Source organism: Anolis sagrei, chromosome 3 (assembly GCF_037176765.1).
Source record: "Anolis sagrei isolate rAnoSag1 chromosome 3, rAnoSag1.mat, whole genome shotgun sequence".
Taxonomy (NCBI): Eukaryota; Metazoa; Chordata; class Lepidosauria; order Squamata; family Dactyloidae; genus Anolis; species Anolis sagrei.
Window position 1 is genome coordinate 82,142,066 of NC_090023.1, and position 19,244 is coordinate 82,161,309.

The following is a 19,244-nucleotide window of genomic DNA, read 5'->3' on the forward strand; positions in this document are numbered from 1 at the left end:
ATGTTTTGTGTACATTGTGTATTGTATTCATATGTTTTTGCATTTTACTGTATTGTTGCTTGCATTTCAGTTTTTATTTTATTGTTTTTCTATCTTATTGTAATTTGTTGTTCAGGCTTGGCCTCATGTAACCTGCCCCAAGTCCTCATTGGGGGAGATGGTGGCGGGGTATAAATAAAGTTTATTATTATTATTATTATTATTAGCCACTGGCATATTAGCTAAAGCTTTGGGAGGAATTCCTCCCTTCCCAGCAAACTTACCTAATCTTTAGGTGCATTTGAAACTGATGAATCTATCATTCAACTGAAATTTGTATTATTATTATGAGTATTGTACATATTTGTGTGAACCAGTTTCATTTCTAATACATTTGAAAAGTACATTTCTGATTTAAGGTGCGGGAAGATTTGGCTGTTGTTATCACATCAAGTAGGGTTATGACTAACATCTGAAATTCTTTGAAGTAGACCTAATATCAGGCAGCTGAAAAGTAGCTTTTATCTCTTTTTGTTAGTTTGTTTATGAATGATTAAAATGCATCACAGCAACTCAGTATCAGCAAAGTTTACCAAAAAGAAATTTTACTGTGTAATACTTTGATTATTTTTATCTAGGTCTTAGAATGCATTTAAGACCTTAAATTAAATTGTAAGTAAGGGCTTATATATTAATTTTCCCTATGTGGTGTCCAGAAGAAAATAGAGAGAATCTTTGTTATTGCATAAGTAGTCATTGCAAGATTATAAACAGAAGGCAGTATTATAAGTGTTAAAATTTACATAAATCAATTACTAACTCTGCTTCTAAAGCTTTCTAAATCCCTACCTAGTTTTAAATGCACATACACACACATACACAGAGATGAACTTTCTCTATGTGTAATTAGTGTGGGTATAATGTACTCTTATACAAAAATATGTAACATTTTGGAATATTGAAATTATGGTTTGGCATTGAAAGCAAAATATCTTATGAAAAATGGCAAAAGGCAGTCATTTTGGTAGCATTGCTTCAGAATGCTTTGACAGATTTCTGTTTGTTTAACCCACTATCGAGAAGGAGGGTTTTTAAAAAAGATTTTTCATGCACATCTAAATGCCACCATTCCACTCAAATATATATTCATTAGGTATATTTCCTTTGCTGGCAGAGAGGTTGAGAAAACTGTAAATAGATTGATATTGATTGACACACAGTGTAATTCTGACTTTTATCATTTTTATAGCTTTTATAAAGTTTAAATATTATTTGTCTTTTTGATAACTTGCCATGCTATAATTGATGCAATTTCCCTTGAACATAAAAGAAACTTCTAAGAAAGAGCCATGGATAAAGTTTGAGCAAGTAAGGTAGTACCACTGGATCTGTTAAATATAAGATATTTCATAAAATGCCAAAACTGTGCAAATAATTAATTTAACAGTTGGGGGCAAAGTAGATATATCATTTTGGTTTATGTCTGTATGTGATATAAAATTAACAGTCTTCCATTCCCCTTTACCTTTCCTATTTTTCAACTTTTTTCAAAGCCCCTCGTTCCTTTGAAGGAATTGGACCAGTTTAAATTCGATATACAAACATTGCTTGGACCACTGGAGGCTGAAATTCAGCAGGGGGTGAATCTGAAAGAGGAAGACTTCAATAAAGATATGGTAAATTGGTCATGATGGAAGTATGAGAGAGCTGAGGTAGAAATGAAATGAATACAGGAGCAGAAATTAGAAACTTATGTGTTTGTATTTGAGTCATTAGACTTTTTCATGTATAATACCATTAAGCTGTTATAAAACTGTAGTAATATCATTATTATTTATAGCACTGATATCATAGTGTTGTAGTAATATGTTTCAATGTTAACCTTTATAAAGAATACTTCTTTTTCCTTTCTGGGAAATTATCATGAACAAGCAGAAAGATGAAATATAATGAAGATTTTGGATCAGACTCATTCAGCTTTCTAGGTGTTGGTGTTTGATTCATTGGTATGCTGTATAAGGTTAATGGGTGTTGCCTTCCAGCAACATCTCAAAAGGTGGCATGATGCCCTTCATCTAAATTGCGTATGAATATTAGTATAACGTGGGCAGTCTCTCCCACCCCAGCATCCACTTGTCATAGTTCACAAGCCTAACATTGATGTTTGATTTGGCCAGGGCAGGAGCCCCCACTCCTGTTGGCCTAAATTTAATAAATACACATTGTTTACCCCATATTCTCTTTGAAACATGCAGATGCATACATACATGCATTTAACTCCCTCTCCTCATCAACATTTAGGAACTGGCAGAGTTCAGCCTCCTCTTTCCTATCTAGGATTATATTATCACACAGCTTCCATTCCTGCTGCGCAAAGGTGTTTGTTGGTTTTTTTGCAGCAGCAGCAGCAGAGCTGGAGAAGAGAGGACATATATAACCTCTTTCCATCATCCTTACGCTATAGCCATTTTCACAAATAGCTTCTTGGCAAGCTGGAAACAATATGATTCATAAGAGAGTAACTCCTGTGTTCCTTTTCTCCATACAACCCCACATCTTAAAGCTAACTGTGCAGCTGAATGGCAACCATTCAGGAGAAATCCTAATCTGGTAGAATTTCTTAATTTCTTGGTGAAGTCAATGTGCACCAGTCTGTGTGAATGTTTCAGTGTATCATGATCTATGTCAAGTGTGCTTTGTTGATGCAGCAGCTACTTCAGTTCTTATTTAGGACCTTTGGAAAGGTGCAGTAATGGCTTCCAAGAGCCACAGAAAATTAGTTTCATTCATTATAAGAAAACATCTGTACTGGGTCATTCTACATACTTATCATTTAACCTGATGCTGAATTCTATATTATTATAGAATTCTAAAGAGATATGAACAGCCTTCAAAATATGTACAATGAATCCATGCTGTCTGTGAGGGTTTGCTTCTTGGAATCTGTGCAGATACAAAAAAATAGACAGTTATGTCCCATATTATTAAATGACAGCAACGTGAATGTGCATACTCCAGCATATTGATATTCACATTGCTGCCATTTTCAATGTGGGGCTTGATGATCTGTGGTTTGGTGGAAATAATAAACTTAGAGGGCAAGAATCTAGAGAGCACATTGTACATAGTTCAAACACTTTAAAAATACCTTGGTTTTTTTTTACCCCAGATGTTTCAAATTTCATTTTGGATATAGGGGAACAGGTCTAATTATATTTGTATATTTATATTTATATTTTTAAACACATTCTTAAATTATGCCCTTGTTAATTAATGTAGATTGCAGGGAGGGATGGGAAATCAGTATAACAAAACAGATGAGAAGTTGATGGGTCCTCTTTGGAATATTCAAATTGTCTCTGCAATGTATTGTCAAAGGCTTTCGTAGCCAGAATCACCGGGTTGTTGTAGGTTTTTTGGGCTGTATGGCCATGTTCTAAACATGGTCATACAGCCACAAAAAACCTACAACAACCCACTTCTCTGCAATGTTTTCTACCTTTAGATATATATATAACTAATGAAAGTGTTTCAAAACAGTGGAAATTTTTAGATTTTTTTCTCCCATATTGACCCTTTTTGTTATATAAAATAATTAAAATACCTGTTAAAAACAAGGAGTAATTTCTGCTCACATAGGTGTATCTCATCAGTTTGCATTTCTTCCATGCATATATTGTTTACTGGGCACAGCATTTATGCTTTCAGATTATGTTGCTCCATGAAATTACTCTAGTGTTTCTTGTCATTTACACTCATATCGCTTACAATTTTATTGAAATTTTCAATGTCTTCTAGTACAATTCATCACTACCCACATTTTTTGTAATGTTTCTGCTGACAAGGAGCCAGACATTGGGAAATGTTGTTCCAAGAAGTGTCATTCAGTTCTAGTTCTTGTCTTGACACATCACTGCTTTTTGAAGCATAATAACACCTTCTACTTATCTTACACCAGCCATTCAGTCTCTGTCTCCAGCTGCCAATGAAGGCTTCAAGTTTCAAGATCACCTCCACTGCTACTGCCACTGCTTCTGTCCATTGTAACTTTTGCTGTAGTCTGAAGGGAGACCTCTGGAGTTCAAACCATTGATTCAGAAGCACATTTACACTTTAGAGTCAGTTTAATAAGATCAAAGCTAAGATAGATGCTCAAGGGCATGCAAATTATTTGAAATAATATTCCTCTTTTGTTTATCCTTCCTTCCTTTCTCCCTGATATTTATTCTATGGGCAGTATTGAATTTTAGATTATAAGGGATAGCATCCTGATGGTGACATGTACAAGAGGTTCTGCTAAACACAAGAACAGTCATCCACACTGGCATAACATATGTCACTGTGTCACAGACAAAGAGAACAATATTATGGATCTTCCTGTGAAAAAATGAGACAAGCATTACTATTTTAAAATCAACCATATTTTCCCAGTCACTGATTATCTGCTGTGATACATTAGGGTTTGCTGTATCTGTTCTTGAGCAAAAAAATAGGAAATAACAGCCTTATATATTATCTAATTATAAATAATGGGTAATTAATTATGACTAAGTGAGTAGAGACTGGTTATTCTAACACAATAGAGGAAAAGTGAACCAGGGTATCTTGTGAAAGATCTGGTCAACAGCAACCAATCACTGGTCTTATTTCCTAAGAAAAGATTTCTGAGGTCAAGAGGAAACTATTAACAGAATGCATATAGTCTGTTTTCTTGCAGTTTTACTTGTTCATATTGAAATATTGGGGACAGAAACATTTTGAATTTTGCTGCAAATTACCTAGAGATCTAATGGTAGACCTTCATCTACCTTCTGTCCTCTCCTGTTGCAAAAGCAAAATAAAATATATGTTTTAAAGGACAATGTTGAAAAGAACAAAAACAATTGTTTCTTTATCTGACAAAATTGTTGATTAAATTCATGCTTGTTCTTTTTGTAAAAATAAAAGAGTGAGGATGATGAGGTTACTGTGAAAGAACTGCTTCACCGAGGAGATGTGCTTCACCGAACAATCACAGATGAAAGGGGAAAAGAAGAAATAAAAACTAAACAACAGCTGTTGCAGACCAAGCATAATGCTCTCAAGGTAGAGGATATAATTTATAAAAACATGGGTGTCAGTCCCCACCCCCGCATGTTAGAACTTAGATGAAGAGAGTTACAAGAATCCTAAATGGGTCCTCTCTTCTGACATTTTTAAAATATATATATATATTGAAGGAGAAAGTGGGTGTAATAGCAATTGTGATAGTTGGTTTGTGATTATCACAATGCTTTCATACTGCCCTAAGGTCACATTGCTGTGGCTTCAAGTACCTTTCTAGCAACTGGGAGATAAAGGTTAACTTTTGTTTTTATGCAACAATACATCTATTGCACAGTTGTATTGTTTCATAAATTAACGGTGTTGTAAAAATATGTTATTTAAAAAAAAACCTTAGGAAAAGTAGCACTATTTTTTCTTACCAAATATGGATGCTTATATTAGTCTTGTTACTTCTCCCTTTCACACTATGGAAAAGAACAGCAAACTCTTTCCATCTCACACACCCTGAAAGACCAAACGAGTAATCACATATAAATAATCAAGTCAGTTCTCCATGATCCATGTTTATGAAAGTACTTAGGGATTAGGCAGCGCTACTGGGACATTTCTAATTGAACACAGCTTCTTCTTCCGTTTTTTGTCTTCTTCCAATGAATGGGCATACATCAAAATTTATTTTTATTATTTTAGATCATAGAAATAAAACATTTTGTAAAATATCAGTGAATGAGCTCTCTCTCTCTCTCTCTCTCTCTCTCTCTCTCTCTATATATATATATATATATATATATATATATATATATATAATTGGCTTTGAGGATTCCCAAAGCACAACTAGATTTAAATCTATTCAAGTATTCAAATAATGTCTAACAGAAAAGAGAGCATGGGTCATAGATGTAATACACTAGGAAGGAACAGAACATTTACCAGATTAATTTGATAGTACATATCTGAACTTAATTCAAAGTCATAGAGGGTCCCCCAAAAGCTGAAGATAATACCCAAAGCCTTCTTTTTCTCATTCTTTTAACCCCTTCTAATTCCACGCTCTATAACTTAATATGTCCACACTTATTTTTTTTAAAAATATGCTGAAATGTACACAGTTTGCTATTGCTGCTGCTTAGTGCCTACCCTGTTATTCTGAAATGTTATGAAAATCCTTCTTCTTACTGTTTTTCTATGCTGTCCAAATGCATTCCACAACCCCTTAGAAAACAGAGCAATTCCACTCCATAAATCTTTATAGCAAATGGCTCAATAACAGACCAGTTGTGCCACAAGGTACTTTCCTCATATAAAGAATATTTACCACTTGGTACATTTTCTCTTTGTTCATACACCTGACTTAAGCCATATTATACAACATTTTGAATACTGAGATATTCAAGAATCTGTTTAGGCTTTTTAGAATATGAAATAAATCTGATATAGTCAAATTATTAAATAATTAATAGGTTTTAAAAACTCTGTTGTGTTTTTACCCTTTGCTTCTGAATATTAATACCTGCATATGTACCACAATTTATACCATTACCCCCCTTTTGCAAGTTCTTATAATATCTGCACTGTGAACAGGATCTGAGGTCTCAAAGAAGGAAAAAAGCTTTGGAGATTTCTCATCAGTGGTATCAGTATAAGAGACAGGCAGATGACCTTATGAAGTGGCTGGATGACATTGAGAAAAAAATGGCAACTCTGCCAGACCCCCAAGATGAACAGAAGCTAAAGGTAATACCATTTTAAAAATGCCCCATTCATTTTGTAATGTAGATATGTTAATATGTGTGTTTATGTTTCTTTGTTTGTACAATTATATTGGCACATAGAATAACGGTTGCTCATTATTTATATTTACTGTGTTTGTTTAAAAAATTTAGATAGCACTTGTTTAAATAAATACTTGTTCTTTGTTAATGTTATAGTTAGTATGATACAAGATATACAGAAATAAAATATGATATTTTCATGGATATTAAGTATACTGTCTTTAAGAAACATACTCTGTTTTCTGGAAGTAAATTAATTAATTTTGTATCTTTATTCCAGATGAGCAAATGACTTATCGGTATATGGATGAACTCTTTGTCATGTTAGCACATTCATTTTCATCAGAACATACTCATAAATCATTATCAAAATTCTAAAGACTTACTTACATGTTGTCGAAGAATTGCCTCGTTTCTTTTGTACCGTCTTCTTTTGCTTCATTTTCTGTTATCTGCATTTTTTTAAAAAAAACCCTATAGCTGTGCAACTGACAATCACAATGGGTATTTAATATGCAATTCCAATACATTACTGTGGTCTTCCTAGTTGCCTATCACACTGTGCTAAAGAGAATTAGAAAGTAAATTAAATAGTCAATAAAATATATTTACAGCATATTCTAGTTACATTTTTAAAAAAGAAATCAGTTAGACGACCCTAGAATTACCTATATTTCTTTTGTCTCCATGTACACAGACAAACAAAATAAGCATAAGTTTTTGTAACAATAAAATCAAAAGGGGTAAAAGTATTTTGCTAATTCTTGGGCATTGATTATCTAGTTAGCTAATTGTCCTGGGCCCTGTATTGATTTTGCTCAATAGGAAATTGATCGAGAATTGGAGAAGAAGAAGGAAGAGCTGAATGCGGTACAGAGGCAAGCTGATCGCTTGTCTAAGAATGGGGCTGCGAAAGCAGTGGAACCAACCCTGATACAGCTCAGCAAGCGCTGGCGAGATATTGAGAGCAAATTTGCTCAGTTTCGAAGACTCAACTATGCACAAATTGTGAGTTGTTCCTGGCAAACACGTCTGTTTGCAAATACTGCTACTAACAAAACCCTACTAACAATGAAAGATCCCAGTCTAAAACAGAATATCTGGTCAGCAAAGGGATAATACTTTATTTTATAATGCAGTATAATCCTTGTGCTAAATGATTTCCTCTTGGTGATTCCCATAAATTAAAATACCAAGTGAAAACAATAGAAATATTTCAGCATTGACAAAAACATAACTTGGTTTTCTTGTGTCATTTGTTCCATAACATTGCTGATTCAAAACCGCCATACATTTATTTTGTTCAATAAACATGTGTGACTGAGAAATATTTATTTTCAATCCACCATCCCATGCAAAATTTAATTAAACTTTATTTCTTTATAATGTGCAATTGATTAACCCTAAGGAACAGATTGGAGTTTTTTTCTTCCCTAATATGTAAATGTACTCTACTTCATAAGACATCTCTCAGAAGAATCTCTCTCATGCACTCTCTCTGAAAATGCATACAATTCAAACATTCTCCTTAAAAATATGTTGTGTCAGAAGCTCCTCAGACTGTTTAGGCAGGGGTTTTGTGTTGTAAAATCTGCTTCACATGAAATTGTACTTTCAAATAAAGTATTAAATCTGGTTTGTCGGTTTATGGATTTGGGGCCTGGACAAGACCAACTCAACAAAACAGATTCGAGGATATACAAAATAAGACAAAGCTACGATGCAAACAGTGATCTATTGGTATGTCACAGATACATCATATATTTTATAGCTAAAGACAGGAGATCACAACAAGCTGAAGGATATATCCTATAAACCATTAAGTGTTCATATGTGTGCTCCTTTCACCTTGAGAAAAAGTCAAAAGTGTGGTTGAAAGGATTATGGCATATTTTAGAATGGTAAACAAAGTGTTTTTCCTCTAAGGAGCAAAATTCAGTTCCTCATTCCAGGAGCAATAAAAAGATTATTGTCTCTCCCCATCCAATTTCTCCTGCAAATTTCATGATCTCATGTCATATTATCTACTGAAATTCCAGACTGAGGTGCTGTGTTCAGTGCAGTTTCTTGCCTGATAGTGTTGTGTTCCTTCAAGTCATTTTATGTTTATGGCGACCCTAATATGACTTTTCTCACAGACTTTTGTCGACAAGATCTTTTTCATAGAGGGTTGCCTTTGCTTTCCTCTGTGGCTGAAAGAGTGGGACTTCTCCAAAGCCAACCAGTGAGTTTCCATAACCGAGCAGGGATTTCAAATCTAATCTCCAGTGTTGTAGTTCAATGTATTTACACCATCTGGGTTTCTTGCCTATACCAAGTGTACTGTCTTTCTATACTTGTTGTACTTAGACAATAGAATTTTGTACAGTTATCCAAGGGTGCTGATAGCAAGGATGCACAAATCTTACAACTGGGATATGTCCAGGGATGTAGCCAGGGAGGGGGCTTGGGGGGCTTCACCCCCCCCCCCCGAAATTCTTGTGGTGGTTCGTGAAAAGACCTTACTGGTGCATTATTTAAACTGTTATTATTATTATTATTATTATTATTATTATTATTATTATTATTAAACTTTATTTGTACCCTGCTAGCATCTCCCAAAGGACTCGATGCGGCTCACAAAGGCCAAGGCCTCAATACACAACACAACAATACACTCAAAGCAAATTAAAAACAATTAAGGCAGCATTAAAACAACAAAACCACAAGCAATAAACAATACATCAACAAGATAAAACTGGGCCAGGCCAGAGTAGAGGGTACAGGATTAAAAAGTGCTGATGTGACAGGTGATATTATAGGGCAAGTGCAGTGTGCAGTGTGCGGCAGTCTTAAATCCTAATATGTTATGTTTATTATTATCATCATGATCTGATAACCATGCTCAATATATCCCATATGCATGGGGGTATTGGAGTAACAATACAAAAGGTTTGCTAGGGTAGACCCTCTTTCACTCGGACTCAGCCCCCCCCCCAAACAAAGTCCCCCCCCCCCGAATCGAAATCCTGGCTATGGGCCTGGATGTGTCTGTATCTTCGTACAGAATTTGTGTTGTAGTTCCATTAATATCTGGGTCCATGTTCCATTTGTAATATTAAAGTGATGCAATGTTCTCATTACAGAGATGCGGTGAGGCTCTAGCCATGTATAAATGAAGTGTTGAAAAATTGTCATGGCTTTTTGAAAGGTCCATTTAATAGTTTTATTGAATCACAAGCTAGTTTTACTTACAGAAAAAATATTTTCATAACCTTTACATAGAAAATCCCCTGGCAACTAACAAATCAGAGAAAAATAAGAAATCAATAAAAGTAAGCATAGCTATCAATCCCTTTCTATGTAATGAAGCTTATCATCACAAAATAATCTTCTCAGTCTCTTTTTCTAAATGATACAAGATTTGTATTTTAAGAAGGGGGAGCAGAATTGAGTATCTTGTTTAATACCAAGCGATATTTAATGCTCTTTTTGTATTCAGACTGAACTCCCTTCCATAAAGCTCAGATAGGTCCAGAACATAACAAAACATAACCAAATACTTGCACTCCCAAACACTTGGACTCTGTATAACCATTATAGCAGCAGTCATTGAGGTGATTTTGGTGTTCCAGAACACAAAAGAAAAATCCTTATACAGATAAACAACTATTTCCCCCTACTTCAACCAGAAGGAAAATAACAAAACTAGATTTTGAATTAGGCATATCTTTTCTTAGATTACACTAATCTAAAGTGGTAAGCTGATAGCACAGATAACTTCAAACAACATCAATTTAGATAATATCATTGCTTAAGTGCAATGATGTCTTGAAATGCAGTGCCTCACCTCAAAATTGAATAGTAAAGGATGTGAATAGATAATATTGAAATATGTTACTATAATGTATGCCTACAATAGACAAGTATTATCTGTTCAAATATGTTATTATTTTTCTTTCTCAATAAAAAATAAATAAATTTAAAAAAAAGAAATTGAATACAAGCTTGAAACACTGAATTGGGTATTGAGGACTGGCCATAATGACCTCTTAAAATAAATTTCTTCACTTTCATTTTTATCTAACTGTTTGTTCGTACCCTCATAATCTGGAAGGAAATTTACTGTATTACCATATACAGTTCTACCTTGACTTAAGAGTATAATTTGTTCTGTGACTGAGCTCTTAACTCAAAGACATTTATCTCAAAATGAATTTTCCCATTGAAATGCTATTAATCCTTTCTGGGGGCCCAACCTCCCATTTCTGGGTTGCATGTTTTCAAATGAGAAATTATATTTTATAAATAACAAATAATGTATAAATGCACATAATGTATAAATACACATTCACATTCAACAATAAAACAGATCAACTTTAAAATGGTAGAAGCACAAAGTTGTGGCAAGGAAGCATATTTGAGGCAATAAAATGTGTGTTGGCCACCAGTGTAACAGCAAGGCAAAACCTGCACATCCACATGGGGCAATAAAAAAGAAAGATCAATTTTAAAATGGTGGAATCACAAAGTTGTGGCAAGGAAGCACCAAGCACAAAATGAAGAAGCAAAAGGATTGTTTTCTTCATACTGCACTCATTCCAGCCTCCCTCCCTCTCTTGCTCTCTCTCTCTCTTCATGAAGCCAGACATACCAGGAATAAAACCACACAAAATCAACTAACCTAAAGTTCCTCAAAGTGGACAAGAGTAAAGCAGACAGCAATTTCCCAAAGCGGACAAGAGCATGAGGCACGGAGCCATAAGGCCCTGTGCTCTCATGCTTGCACTTCCTCTGGCCCCAGTGCTTTTTCTAGTCAGGCCTGTAGCAGGGGGGGGGGGGGGTAGGGATTGAACCCCCCCCCCCTGAAATTTTTCAGGTTAAAAAAAAACTGGTTTACTCATGAATTTTAACTGGTTAACCAAATCCCCATGCTAAGTCTATGAGACGCAAAAAATTAAGAGTCCCTCCAGAACTGCAAGCACTATCTCAAGCAAATATTGACAATTTATTCACACTGTCATTACTTGCAGCAATAGCCAATGTAGCGAAGCAACCAAGGTGGTGGTGGGGATTGTTGAATGTTCTCATTAGGGAGGACAGACTTGGTGGCGGTGGTTGACAGGGGCAGAGCTGCAGGCTGCTCTGCCCCCTGCTGTGCTTTTTGTTTCAGTGTGACGCTGACCCCCCCCCCCAAAAAATTGACCCCCCCCCCCAAAAAAATTCAACCCTCCCCAAAATTTTCAACCCTCCCCGAATTTTTTTTTTCTGGCTACGGCCCTGCTTCTAGTGTTACCTCTTAACTCTTATGTCAAAGCAAAATCTGGTCCAAGTGACAGCTCTTAACTCAAAACTTTCTTAAGTTTGTATGCTCTTAAGTACAGGTTTCACTTTATATGCTTTTCATAAAGCTTACCAAATCTTGCATCTATTCAACCATAGCTTTGCAAACTATTGCATTATTCTTAAGGTACTGATATTGTTACTCAAATGTTGCAGGCAAATTTCTAAATATTCATGACATTAATGATTGGCATATTTTATTAGATACATAGAAAAAAGAAAACCTACTTGAAATTTGATGTTAAAGTAGACATTTTGTATTGTAATTATTATTTAAAATGTATAAAAAGGGAAATGTGGAAAACTTGTATTCTTAAAGTAAACTAATGGGCTTTGGGTTTTACCTACTCTTGTGCAAATTGTTCACAGTAAAATTTATTAGGCTTGGTTTTTGTCCTGCCTTTGAATGTAAAAGATAGTTGAAGATACCTTGTCAGCATATGTTCTGAAAAGTATCATGCAGTGTAAATATTATTTATTTTTTTAGAGATCATGGGTGGGAAAAGGATGGAGTCTAACCAAGCATTGTTTGTTTTCAGCACTGATATGTTACTATTGGTGAAATTATAGCTGAGAAACAAATTCAGCTATTTGTTTGATAGCCAAAGTTTAATGTGTATATTTACATACTGATGTAGCTAATAGTTGAGTCTTCACACTAACTTTCCATGAACACAGATGTGCAGTGAATATAAGTAAATTGAGCAGCCAAACAGGTGTATTGAGTGATGAAGTCATCTCTGCTGGAAATCATGCCACACAATTTGTCTATCCTCTTTCAAACGTGATGTATTATTAAGCCTCAGGAATGAATTTGATGAAATTTGTTACCTTTCAGCTATTCCATTTAGATACAAATGCTTTGCATTGCTCTGCCAAATGAAGGATTTTAATTGCTTGATCTGAAGTGTGTTCATACATGCAAAGTGGTGTTAGATGTCAGTGAGACAGAATTTAAGTTTGTAGTTTTGAACATCTAACTGCTATAACAAAGCTTTTTAAAGCTGTATTAAGATTTCTCCCCTAAAAACATATCTATTAATTCAACACAAGGTCACAAAGATTATTTTCCTACTCTGTATTATTTTCATTTTCATGATTGAATGTGTTATTTGGGCAATGTTCCCTGCAATTTTACCATTTTATACACTATAATACAGCCTTCAGAATTGCTTTTAACTGACTGCAGTGCAGTTTCCTTAACAAAGATGTGTTGGTGAATAGAAAAGATGAACAATTAACAGAGTAGGCTTCCCACAGAGCTGTAAAAAGAAATGTCACATATTGTTTGGGTCTTTCTTAGAGTTAGTGACTCTTTCAAATCAAAAGGGAAAGACATATACATACTGTCTTTGAATAAACTGTTAACAATGAAAAAAAGTTTCTGCAACTGTTAAGCAGCAACATATATTCCAGTTCAAAGTAAAGATTCTTGATTTTATATGGCAGTGTAGATGGGGCCAAAGTAGTAATACCGTGTTATATTCCTGAATAAGGTATACAATAGTAATCATGATACATCATTCAGTATGCAAAAGAACCCCACACTGCACATACTCTTTGAAAACTGTCCAGGTTTTAAAGACTTGGGGGTATGAAGAAAATTATTAAAATTATTCCTTGATTTTTTCCAAAAATTAAATTGGTAAGGTTTGCAACCATCGTTCTGTATGGTTTACACAGCTATGTAATTGCATTAGTTATGGAGCTGACTAGTGACTTCCAGCCCAACACTCCAATCCGTCCTCATAGACATGCAATAGCTTCTATGACTAACAAGGATCTGTTTCCCTGTGGGAAGCAGCTGATGGATATTTCCATACCTTCCCATGGGCCATTGCCTATATTACAACCAGAAGCAGGGTCCTTATGAAAATTTCCCCTCATAGTGGCGTTTGCTACAGTGGGAAGTATCAACATTTTTGTTTACATGTCCAGTACTTGCTATAGTGTTCGCTCGTGGTCCGCTTTTCGCAAACGTGCTGTTTTGCGGGTTTTGCCTCCCAGTTTATGAATGGCTGCCGTTGCCCAGAGTGGCATTCTAATCCTGCCTCCTGGCAACGATTGAGTGTGGATGGGGTTTTCACCCTCCCCCTTGGGAGAATGGCAGCCAATCAAGAGAGATTGCAAAGCAAAGTAGAGATAGCTAGCAAAAAAAGTGTGTGGTGCCTTTAAATCTCTCCTCGCTTCTGCCTCACCCTTGGAATACAATATACATATATAATGTCCCTACTTCGCAGATTTTCACTTTTTGCAAGTGGTCCTGCAATGTAAAACTTGCAATAAGTGAGGGAATGCTGTAGTTGCAGTGTATGCTTTGTTACAGTTCCCTTTAAAATGTGTGAATACCAGACTTTCTGCTCAGAGCAGGTGGAAGGATGATTTTATTCACAAATAAGTGAGCAGAGGATCATGCTCCTCCACTGTGCTTAGGCTGGCTCTTGTTTCACCCATAGCTGCCACTACAGCAGCTGCTATCACTATGCCTTCCTTACTCAAGTCACAGGATGGTAAGAGTGTGCCCCAAAGGCTGGTGTCAATGGCCTTTGCAGTGGCAGGCCCAGAACAGCCCTAAAGGCTGTCCAGCTGCCTGGGAAGGGGAGGAGCACACTACTGTCATCAGAGCCAGAAAATGAGCATTTTGGGTGTGGTGAGTGTAAAGATCCCTTACCTTTTTCCGCCTGGATGGCAGGGCCTAGAAGAAGTCTGCCAGCTAGTTTGCAGCTTAGGTGGGCCTGGCAAAAGCAGCAGTAGCCATTTTAAATCAGGGAAGGCACCATTTTAGAGAGGGGGAGTGTCTTAGGCCCGAGTCAGCATGAGAACGGCCAGGATTGGTTTAGGAAAAGGGGCGGAGTTTAGAGAGACTTGGAGGGGAAAAGAGCCTTTTGAGTGAGAAAGAGAGGGAGTTGGAGATTAGAGTAGGGAGAGAAAGGGTGTTTTAGAAGTTTGTGCTTGAGATAGTTTAGGAGAAGGCAGTTTGTCATAGGTTTGCCAGCAAAGTCAGCTGAAGCAAACTGGAACAGCTATGAGGGGAAACATAGCTGGATTGTAGTTAGTTAGACCATAGTTTAGGGTAGGCTACAGAAGTAATCTTGACAGAGATTCAGTTCATGTTAAGTTTGCTTGTTAAGGAAGAGAAGAAAATCTCTGTATTGTAACAAAGACAGAACCATTATATGTAACCATTACGCATTTCAAGACAAAAGCCAAAATTTCTCTGTAACAACCAAGATATTATACAGCACTTATTTTCTTGTGTTTTTATCAATAAACTTTCATCGATTATTCAAAATTTTAAAAGCCTGAGTCAAGTGTGCCTTTGTGGCTATAGTTCCTTAAACAGGCTGAACTGTTTTTTTTAAAGAAGAAACAAATAAGACACAGTGCTTGGTGGTCTTAAAAACACCTTTAATATTTTGGGCAGCTAGAGTGTTCCCTTGCATTACAGATTGGTGGCAGAGGTTGCGGGATTGATCGATTTGCGATCGATATCTTTATATTGGTGGCAGCGATGCGGGATTGATCAATAGCAATATCTTTATATTGCCGTGACAGCGGTGGGATTGTTTGACCACCCTGTCCAAGTTTGTGTGGAGGCTTGATACGCTTGACCGCGATCCTTTATAGTGAGCAATACATTTTGAGTATAACATATTAGTACTAAAAGGGTAATTTGGGGCAGGTCCTGGACAATATAATCTGAATTACAGCTGGGTTTGGGATTTTGTTTTCTTTTTTCTTTTTGCTAATGTCACTGTACCAAGTATACTTGGTTTCTAAGCATATATGGTACAATGCCTTTGGCTCCATATTATATTACATTTCACAATGAATTTTGCTTTATTTCCAAGAAAGTAAAGTGAATGTATGAAAGAAACTATAGGCAGTCTCTGAGTTACAAATCTCCAACTTACAAAGGGGTTGAAACAACAGGAAGTGAGATAAATGTACCCCTAGGAAGGGAAATTTACTCCTGAAAGAGTTATCATGGAGAAAAGGTGTCTCCACTGAAACTTGATCCTTGTTTCCACAACAAGAAAATTTTATTTTCAAAATCTAATTCTCACAGGGAGAGAAAGTGAGGTGAAATCTTCCGAACAGAGGCACCAACAGCAAAACAAATACCACAGGGTGATAACAATTCCCTATGCAATGCAAGGCTTGTGTGTGTGTGTAGCTGGAGTTACAATAAAAATGTACCTGTTCTGACTTACGAAGAAATTCAACTTAAGAACAAACCTACAGAACATAACTTGTTCGTTACCTGGGGACCGTCTGTACTGTTATTCTCTGTGAAGCAAATGAAAGTAAATCTGTTACTTCAAATAAATTATAAACAAACTGCAGCCTTACATAGTTTATTAGCATGTGGCATGAGTGTCATAATCTGTTGTGTGGTGGGCTAGAGATGCAGTCCAAATTGTCTTTCCCAGTGGATAGCATGTTTGCACTTCAATCAGCTATTGAAGGTCACAGCAAGGGAAGTTAAATTCCCATGTAGACAGTGGTTGATGGAGAGAAAATGAGAAACAAGCAAAACACAATGTATTTTTGCTTCATTGAAGTACATAGATATATAAAATGCAGACATAGATAATTGATGTATGATGTGCCTTCTTACAACCAAATAAATGTTTCTGCTGTTAAGCATCAGGTGTTTAGAGGTTTATATAAGAATTACCAATTTTTTAAAACTCTTCCTTAAATATTTATTCATTCCTTGAGTTAAGTGAAAGTATACTCTTACCTCCCATAATGATATGACAAATGTATACTGTTATTTCACCACAGTCATCTCTGCATATTTGGGACAAGATTGGATTTCTCTTATCATCCTATAGTCTGCTTTGAATATCATGAGCTATGAGCCAACCATAGCTCGCTGAAGTACAGCATATCTAAATATTTGTCAGGGGACATGTGGAAATGCATTTTTCTTTAATCTTTTGCTCACAGGCTCTGTATTTCCTTGAAGCCATTTCTTTTGTTGTTTATGTTAGAAAAGAAAGAGTTTTTGAAAGAAGCAATAAGTGAACATCACCTATGGTGAAACCTATTGTTCTGGGAATTATCTAAAATGAATAGATCCTCCCAAATTTCTATTTAATATATTGCAGTATTTGTGTATTTCTTTTCATATGAAATATTGTATTCTATTATTTCATAGTAAAAGGTGAATAAAATATAAAAAATAGTTATGATATATAAAATCTGTTGGGATATATCTGCCGTTAAAACAACTGTACAAAGGGCATTCAAAGGTTTATGTAGGTGAAACAAATACATTGAATTTGATCGAGATCTGGCTTTTACAAAATGTAAAGGGATTCTGCCCATGATACTGTTTAATCCAGTGAAATTTCCACAGGCTGAACACCTAAGACAATTTTTGCTGATTCCTTATTCTAAGAACAGCATGGCAGGTAGTACTGGGAATTGCATGTATGGGAGAGAATTGATTAAAAATATAACTTCCAGCATCTTCCCACTGGCTGGGAGTTCAACAGAACTCCACATGAGAAGAGCTCCCATGGATCCAACCAGTATCTGTGCTGATCCAGTATCTAAAATCACAGTACACAGTGTATCAGTTTTTAAATTGTGGATTTCAATGGATACTTTCACTTCAATTCTTGAAGTAGTTGTAATATATCAACTTTTATTGCTGATCTACCATAAACTGAACAAGATCATACAAAGAGATTGACATGAAAGGACCACTTAATTTGAACTATTAACTATTAAACTTTTGGCCTTTCTATGCTGATCCTATAATGCAGTTTGAAGTTGACTCAAGGCTATGGTTGCCACAAAATGTACACCACCAATGTGTGCTGAAATGAGAATGAAGAGCAAAACAGTGCTTTAAAAATGTCCCTGGAAACAAAAAAGTGTTGCAAATTTTCCCTTTATATCCAAGAACCAGAGTGAAATTAGATCTGCAAAATGCTGAGCACATTGCAAACATCTGCCCCTGCTGAAGCTCAGTAACTGATCCTGAACGGGGACTGCCAGAAAACACCCCTAGGGCATGGCTTGGCAACATGGGGCTAATTGTTCCCCTAGGAGGGGTAATTAATTGGCTCTGCTCCTACCTGCAACTTTAAAAAAAATCACCCCATATGCCTCAGGTGCACTGATGCACATCTCTTGGCAAAATGGGGGACTTGCAAAACAGCTTGAGGCCAGTTCCATGTAATCACCATCCTGGCCTCAAACTAGTTCTAGACCTGTCAATCTAATTACCCTGCAGAAAAACCAATTCCTTTTGAACTGGTTCCAAGCTAGGTTATAGTTTCAGTGTAGAAGTCCCTTTTACCTCGAGTGATACAAAAAGCCCAACCTAGTACGGGAGCAGCTGAAGCCAGTAGTTTCACCCAGATCTCATCCCCTCCATCCCTGGGCAAAACATATGAGTCCTCAGAAGAACACAAAATGCTGCAACTATAAGGTCAACTCCCTGATGTCACATGACTAAGAGTGAAAGCAGAACACTTAGCAAAGGCCCAAGGAGAACTCCTTCCTCATCACCAAGTCATTGACCTTAACAATTGGGTGTATTGAGAAGACAGTCTACCATGTAATCTTCTCCCAGGATTTAAGTAATTAGTCAGCCAGTGCTTCAACACCACCATGGTTTCTTCAAAAGTCTCACTCAACATGAACAAAATTTTATTTATTTATTTATTTATTTATTTATTTATTTATAGTATATATATTCCGCCCTTCTCACCCCACAGGAGACTCAGGGCGGATTACAATGTACATATACAGGCAAACATTCAATGCCATAGACACACAACACATATAGACAGACAGTCAGAGGCTCTTTAACATTCCAAATTTTTCTGGCCACCAGGGGGGTTGTTGCTTCACTGTCCATCTGCGACACTGATGAAGTACTTCCTCATTCCCCGCATGCTTGCTGGAGATTTTTTATGGCCTCATAAATTAGTTAAATTAGCCTCCCCACATAAGTGGTACCTAATTTTCCTACTTGACAGATGCAACTGTTTTTCGGGCTGCAAAGGTTGACAACAAGCTACACAAATTGGCCAGAAGCTCACTCCAACCCAGACTGGCTTCAAACTCATGACCTTTCAGTCAGTAGTGATCTTAATGCAG

The 19,244-nt window shown here is 36.2% G+C and overlaps 1 protein-coding gene across 15 annotated transcripts in view; it reads left to right on the forward strand.

Moving 5' to 3' along the window:
* Positions 1-19,244, forward strand: part of DMD (dystrophin) — a 1,568,405-nt gene that overhangs the window by 747,802 nt on the left and 801,359 nt on the right. For all 15 annotated transcript variants that reach the window (XM_067466757.1, XM_067466754.1, XM_060770144.2 and 12 more), the window contains 4 exons: positions 1,533-1,655; positions 4,927-5,064; positions 6,607-6,759; positions 7,623-7,805. In XM_067466757.1, the coding sequence (XP_067322858.1) occupies positions 1,533-1,655; positions 4,927-5,064; positions 6,607-6,759; positions 7,623-7,805 (597 nt within the window). The remainder of the gene's footprint in view (positions 1-1,532; positions 1,656-4,926; positions 5,065-6,606; positions 6,760-7,622; positions 7,806-19,244) is intronic.